General features: G+C 39.7%; 1 protein-coding gene across 6 annotated transcripts in view; it reads right to left on the bottom strand.

Moving 5' to 3' along the window:
* The window catches only part of Dcaf8 (DDB1 and CUL4 associated factor 8), a 39,996-nt gene that overhangs the window by 6,981 nt on the left and 25,273 nt on the right, over positions 1-7,742 (bottom strand). For all 6 annotated transcript variants that reach the window (XM_050142817.1, XM_050142819.1, XM_050142815.1 and 3 more), the window contains 4 exons: positions 3,833-3,905; positions 3,300-3,357; positions 2,719-2,826; positions 1,307-1,437 (listed from right to left, as the gene is read on the bottom strand). In XM_050142817.1, the coding sequence (XP_049998774.1) occupies positions 1,307-1,437; positions 2,719-2,826; positions 3,300-3,357; positions 3,833-3,905 (370 nt within the window). The remainder of the gene's footprint in view (positions 1-1,306; positions 1,438-2,718; positions 2,827-3,299; positions 3,358-3,832; positions 3,906-7,742) is intronic.

Below are 7,742 nucleotides of genomic sequence, written 5' to 3'. Positions count from 1 at the left end.
GAAAAATTCCAAAGATACACTGTGAAAGAGCTGTCACCAGGTGGCAGCTTATAGTTACAAGAAATTTTTCTTTTCTGTCATGAGGTGGCAATAAAAGACTAGCTTCAAAATACAGTGTATCGTGGAATAAACATGTATTTTTCTGTTTAAAAAAAAAAAAGAGATCCCTCTCAATACATTCAGGCTACAGAAGCTTTCATACACACACACACACACACACATACATATATGAGACATATATGTGCTAGGTTCAAAATATTTAGAAGAAACCAGAATTAAATATGTAATATCTTCATAAAACAGAAGAAAACTGTAGGAAGGAATGGGATCCTGACACCAAAGGACACTTTAAGCTCTACCAACCGCTCTCTGGTAAGCTTTATCAAGTCATAGATGGACTCTGAAGTTCCCCACAGCGTAGAAGAAAAGCATCTATCATTCCTTATAAGATGTATGTAGCCAAAGCATCTTGGGTAATTAATTAGTAAAGAATAATCTTTCAAACTCTTTCCTTTCTTTAGTGGCTCAAAACCTTGTTGTAGAAAGCTATTTAATTCTTTCCTAATGCTGGATCTTAAAAAAGGAAGGAAAATGGTAAACTAGAAAAATCATAAGAGCTGAATGACCATTCTTCACTCTTTAAATTTCACGATTCTTTCTTGAGTCATTAACAAAGAGAATGCTTGCAAAACACAAAGGACAACCAGATGAGCACATTACCTAGCTAGCAGGCTGTTCACTTTCCTTTCTACCTCTGCAGATACATTATGTATATTTGCATCCATTTGACAGTAAGAATACATTTAATTACATTTAATATTGAATACCATGTAATATAAGTTACAAATCATAGCTACTTCCCTGAATGTTCAAAAAATATATCTTCTAAAAAATAAAAGAAAAATAAATGTGCTTTTAACTTTTCTCTGCCAATCCAGGAGTCAGCCAAGAACATTGCTTGGCTTACTTACAGCCAAGGCAGGAGACATCTCGTTTTGACATTATAGAGGAAGGTCTGTCCTAAACTAATGTTTTCTTTTTTTTGGAAAAAGCCCACACTTAAGGTTTGTTCAGGCTATAAATTCTTCCTAAAACCCTTTCTTCTTTTTAATCAACTATAACCTTTTAAGGGCAGAAGGAATAGAAGAAAGTATTCCATCAAAATCTCAGCACCCTTAAGGTATAATACCTTAATTTAACTGTATGGAGTGCTAGAACATGGTACCATATATTGAAAATCCACTGTAAAAACCTACCTTACTGACCTAAGGATCTAGGGCCAGCCACTCCAGCACATCATACTCACCACACCTCCCTTGTCTCCCTCCATGAACTGAATGATCTGGCAAGAGGACTTCTCCCAGAGGAAGATGTGCCCGCAGTCACTACCGCTCACCACAAACTCACTCTTGGGGCCATAGAAATTGACGCCTTTTACTGAAAGGATAAATGAGGGAAGAAACCACACAAGGGCTGGCACCGGGCCTGTATTTATTTACCTCACCAAGAATTTAGTAATTCACAAACTGTGTCAGCTAAATGCCAAATAATTCTTTTCATTTCTACAAAACCAATCAAGAGAGTATGTGTGTGATAGATAATTATAATAAGAATTGCACCAGTCCCAGAGACTATTTATAGTTTCCCAAAGAGTTCTATCAGGAGTCTACTGACCCTGAGCAACACTCTATTCAATTATACTGTAACAAGTACAGGCCCTATCTGTCCCAACCTGATTCATTTCAGCTCTGTCTGCCCACTCTTTGGCCCTAGGATTATTCTTGGCCTATATTTTATTGGTACTCAGCCAGTGTTTCTTATGTCATCAGTTGATCTGAGGCTGACTAAGGTAGGTGGCACAGTCACCTAGAAGAAGCATCTGATTATGCTCACTACCAGAATTCAGTAAAAGGTCTCAAATCTTTAAAATTTGTATAAGACAGGAGTCCAACTATTAGAACCAGTTCCATATACCAGTCACAATACTGACACTTTCCCTTTTGCTTGCCCACATAATGAAATCCAAACACAGAACTCTGCCCCTCTTTCCTTCTTACCAGCCAAGAGAATCAGTTGATGACATAGCTGAGAGGAGTGGAACCAAAGTGCCATAATTCTCTACCTCCTTACACCAGAATCAGTTAGGACACTAAAACTCCAATGCTCCAGCTGCACCCAGCACCAATTAAATTGAATGAGTATGTCTGTGTGGTGGTGGGGCATAGGCATCAGTGCTCTCTTCCTAAAGACTGAGGTGAGTGCACTGAGCACCAATGTTTGGAAACCACAGACAGAACTAAAATGCCAAACTTCACTGCAAACCTAGTCTAGATATCACTACTATTGCCCTACTTTGCTTTATTCAAAAGAAACATTCCCTGCTCTCCCTCTAAAGATACTATCCTGCACACAGTGTTAATTCAGTACTACAGCTTTCCCTGACTTCAAAAAGGACCTCTGTGCTTATTTTACAGTATCTGAAATCACAGAAAGTAAAGTCTAGCTTCATGCTTAAACCAACTGGAGGCAACATCACCTCAGTGAAGATGCTAATGAGCCCTCCCCCGAATCACACTTTCTGAAAAAAGAAAATTCCAGCCTAACTAGGCATAACCTCACACTACCCAAGATGACACATGCAGCCTATTCCTTAGGGAATAAGATTAACAGGTTTTTCAGTGTGACTTGGGTCACAGAAACAGAAAAAGGCAGACTCACCTGTAGCATTATTTCTATGACCTTTATATCTCTTAATATATTGGGCCCCATCACTGTGAGAAGAGTTGAAAAGGTAAATGTCTTCATCATTGTAACTAGCCAGGAGCTCTGCCAAGAACAAGAACACAGCAGTGAAGGCAAAGGCTGAAAAATGCAGAGACCAGGAGATTTAGGGGATGAGGGTGTTTAGGATGGGGCTTCTTGCTGGTAGTGCATCCTCTTAGCATCAAGACACAGCTCCCATCTTACTTAGTTTGCGACATAGGATCTATTGATGAACACAGTACCAGCCCAGGGGTAGTAGACGCAGATCACACCCTCTAATTTATTAAGGAATCAAAGGCATTAGAATTTGCTTAGGCTAGTAGCCTAGGCTTCATGACGAGCCTGTGAAATGTCATCGGAAGCATTTCCAAGGGTCACTGCTGTATCCTCCCACTCCATGCTCACCATCAGTATTACTCCCAGCTGTCCACGCGGAGCTACAGTGCATGGTGAACAAGGAAGGCACACGCCTCACTAGCTCAGCAGCTCCCTAGACAGGAGGCATGCCAGCCTAGGGGTAGGCCCTGCTCACGTACCTGTGCCGTCGTGGCTGTACACAAGACAGGTGATGTTTGCTTTGGACTCACTGTTCACCTGCAATAAGGAGCAGATACTGACTGATGCCCCCACCCCACCCCATTTGTTATATCAACTTCAGGAACAGGCTTTTTAAAAAAAAACTCCTCTGTATCTTTCCTCAGAGACAAACAAAAGGTAAATAGAAAGAGGCAGTGGGAGGGGCGAGAGAGTGAGTGAGGAAATATGTCCACCTCAAGAAGTAGTCTTAGGCCCTGTCTTGGTTCTCTTTTGAGTGCTAGCATTTCAGACGCATTATCTCATTAGGCCAATCATTATCCCATGCTGGTGCCAATCTCCATTCTGTTGTTGACAACACTGAGGCTAAAAAAAATTGAACTGGGTACCCAAAATCATAAGACTTGTGAGAAAACCAGGATTAAAATCTGTCTGACTTCAAACTTCAAACTCTTTGCATTATGCCAGTAAGTTTGGAGGCAGCACAGAATGAAGTCAAAAAAGCCAGAAGCCACTAGTCCTTCAGGAATCTTACCAAGTGATGAGGACAGAATTTCTTTAGTACTCCATTATTCTCATTCTCGTCAATTTTCCTCTGGTCATAAATCCTTTAATGAAAGAAGCAGTCAAAGTGTCAAAACTTACAAAGTGATCCCTTGCAGGGCTGAAAACAAGGCTCTTGTTTCCTAGTCAAGCTTCTTCCTTCTCTTACTTCTCTCTCTAGGAAAGGTGTCCCCTCTGTAATCCAGTTCTAAACTTAGCCTTATCCAGACGGCTTTCATAAAGCAATAATCCTCAGGTGCATCCATTTGGAATGGTCTCTCTCAAGTTTCATGTCACCTACTGTTTATTTTAGTAGTGGTATGTTACCTTGGGTGTCATTCTTTGGAACACCATTCACATCCTTTACAGCAGGGCTCCTCACTGTTCTGGAGCTCACCAATTATACTAGAGCTGCTGGCCAGCAAGTCCCATGGATACACTGGGATTCCACATTCTATAGACTGAACTATCCATCTGCCAAGCCCCATTTATGGTTTTTTTTACTGAAGCAATTAGTATACACTTTTTATACATATGCTACTTATCCCAAAGCATTTATTATTCATGGGCAGAGGCCATTTTATGTAAGTAGACCTTAAGTCCATTAAAAAATTACTTTTATTTAAGTGAATGAGTGCTCTGCCTGCATGTATGTATATGTATCTCATGTATGAGTGCAGCGCTGCAGAGGCCAGGAATAGGGTCCCAGACCCCAGAGAACTGGAGTTACAGATGGTTGTGAGCTGTCATGTGGGTAGAAGAAACTGAACCCAGATCCTCTGAAAGAACATCAAGTGTTCATAACTGCTGAGCCATCTTTCCATTCCTCCTTCCTTAAACTTTCATTTGGCTAGACTCTCTCTTACAGGCCACAAAAACTATCCCCAAATCACCAATCTCCTGAAGTTACCCGTAATCAACTATTCAAAATGTTAAATGAATAAGTCCAGAAAAAAAAACCAATTTACTAGTTTTAATAAAAATTTCTTTGCAGTATTTCTACTTTACTATTAGTCATTGCTGCTAATCAATCACTGTGCCTAATTCATGAATTATCATAGATATATGAGAAACAAAACTAACGCAGTACTTCTAGGGTTTACTACTATCCAGAGGTTCAAAGCTATCACCATGGTATGCATTCTTTATAGATTAGGGGAAATTAATGTACTTTCTTTTGATAAGGAAAATCTATTAACATTTTTTAACTACCACTAATTCCCTATATCTGGAAATCTATTTTAAATCTGTGTCTTTTACTCTGAGTTTCAGACTTCACATCTGTAACATATACTTACCAATCAGATGTTCTAATAATATGTTGTCCAAAAGCAAACTCATTTTCCTTCCTCTTTCTAACTCTTTCTAAACCTGTCCCTAGCCCTCAATCTGTTCGTGACATTATCCTTAATACAGATGACCAAGCCACATACAGGTCTCTCACACTTAAAATTTTTGGTTAGTTCTTTGATAATTTCATACATTTATTTGATATGTGTGTGTGTGTGTTTTAAAAAAAAAAACCATGTTCACCCCCCCCATTCCTCCCCAGTCTTTTCTCTCTTCTATAGTTTACTTCTTGTCAGTTCCTCTCCCTGGGTATACGGTTTTGGTTATATCTGCTTTTCCTACTTCCTTCCATCATACTTTGTTTATTTTGACATGGGGTGCACAAGGGGACTGAAAACACTGACGCAGATAAAAGAAAAGATCTGAGTATTTTATTCCTGTTTGCTAAAATAATTCTCAGTCCAATTTTGGCCTTGGGAAATTACAAGCTGTGGAATGGGGTACTGGAACTTTATTAAGATCTTCAGAGTAGTCAATACATCCAACTCACCCATTCCTCTTTAAAAGTCTTGGTCCTAGTGGTTATATTCCCCATAAGAGTCTTTTCATTGCAATCTATTTCTCCAAGAAAAAAAAAATCCCAGAGGTTCAGAGACGCTTCAAGCTTAACCCAGAAAGCTCCAACGATAGCCTTTTTATTATTAACAGCATAGGAAATAGGAAGCTGGAGAGATGGGCCAGCAGCTAAGAGCACTAGCTGTTCTTGCAGCACACAGGTTCAATTCCCAGCACCCACATGGTGGCCTCACAACCACCCACAACTCCACTCCTAGGGGATCCAAAGCCCTTTTCTAGCCTCTGTGGGCACCAGGCACACCATAATGTACACACAAAATAAATACATAAAATACTGCTATATATTTAAAGACTATGAGTAAAAGAAACAAATTTTCCAGAGTAACAAATTATCCAGAACTCTTGAACAAAGTCATATATTTTCTGAAAACTTATAAGTAATTTCTTTTTTTCTCTTTCTTTCTTTTTTTGTTTTGTTTTTCGAGACAAAGTTTCTCTGTAGCTTTGGTTCCTGCCCTGGAACTAGCTCTTCCAGGGTGGCCTCGAACTCACAGAGATCCGCCCGCCTCGGCCTCCTGAGTGCTGGGATTAAAGGCGTGCGCCACCACCGCCCAGCTAAGTAATTTCAAAATAGTTTTAAAAATGTGCTCTCATTTCAAAAGAAGATGTCACTTTTCAACTACCAGTAGAATAGAAAAACAAAACACCATTTTTCTAATTATGCTGTCCCTCCGTTTTCTAACTGAAAACCCCACAGAAATGTAGTTAAAATACAGCAGCTGGCTAGCTAGAGAATACGGGTCAGGAGGAAAACAACTGGTACAATGGGGACTGAAAGAATGTTGTCTGTTTTCCCTTAGGATGTGTTTCAAAAGCCAGTGTTAAAAACAGATGTTCTTTGTAACAAAGATATTACTACAGATAAAGAAAAATGGTGCAGGACAACAGAAACAAAAATCCTCAGTTACAGAGTGTTCCCGAGACAATTTTTTTTTCTAAATCTAACCAGTGCTCCAAACTGCTAATGAAGAGCTGTCAAGATGATTACCCGAGTAAACACACTTGCTGCTCAATGATGCAAGCCTCACAATCTGAGTTTGATTCCCGAACAAGAGTTAAGAACAAAATGACTCCACAAAGTTGTCCTGTGACTTCTAATGCATGCTACCGTGCACTATGGCATACACTCCTCAAAAAAACAAAACAAAAAACAATGAAAAGATTGCTGTTAAACAATGTTAAACAATGTTTTTGTTTTTGTTTTTTTTAGTTTTTTTTTTTTCCCGAGACAGGGTTTCTCTGTAGCTTTGGAGCCTGTCCTGGCACTAGCTCTTGTAGACCAGGCTGGCCTTGAACTCACAGAGAGCCGCCTGCCTCTGTGCTGGGATTAAAGGCATGCACCACCACAGCCCGGCAATGTTAAACAATGTTAAAAATAGTGGCACATATGGGTTTTATGTCTGAGCAACTACGTGGGACAAATTTTTTTTAAAAAAATATTTATTTATTTATTATGTATACAATATTCTGTCTGTGTGTATGTCTGCAGGCCAGAAGAGGGCACCAGACCTCATTCCAGATGGTTGTGAGCCACCATGTGGTTGCCGGGAATTGAACTCAGGACCTTTGGAAGAGCAGGCAATGCTCTTAACCGCTGAGCCATCTCTCCAGCCCCGGGACAAATTTATCAATCTTTAAAACATGATAATCTCGGGGCTGAAAAGATGGCATAGTGGTTAAGAGGATTAGTTCCAATTCTCAGCACCCACATGGTGCCCAACAACCACCTCTAACTCCAATCCCAGAAGATCCGACCTCCTTCTCTGACTTCCTCAGGCACCACTCATGAACATGGTACCCAGTTATACACAAGCAGACAAAATACAAATAAAATATATTAATTTTAAAATATAATAATCTCCATAATATGAAATTCCTCAGATTGTTGTCATAAGGAACAGAATGTCTCAGGTAAAGCATTTCCAAAAGGGTAAAAAGTTCAACAGGGTAGTTAATGAATTCCTACAATTTGCTAA

Source organism: Alexandromys fortis, unplaced genomic scaffold, assembly GCF_014885135.2.
Source record: "Alexandromys fortis isolate MF-2015 unplaced genomic scaffold, M_Fortis_MF-2015_v1.1 scaffold_51, whole genome shotgun sequence".
In the NCBI taxonomy this organism is placed as follows: domain Eukaryota; kingdom Metazoa; phylum Chordata; class Mammalia; order Rodentia; family Cricetidae; genus Alexandromys; species Alexandromys fortis.
Note: the sequence above shows the minus strand (reverse complement) of the source record. Positions and strands in the feature narration are given on the sequence as shown.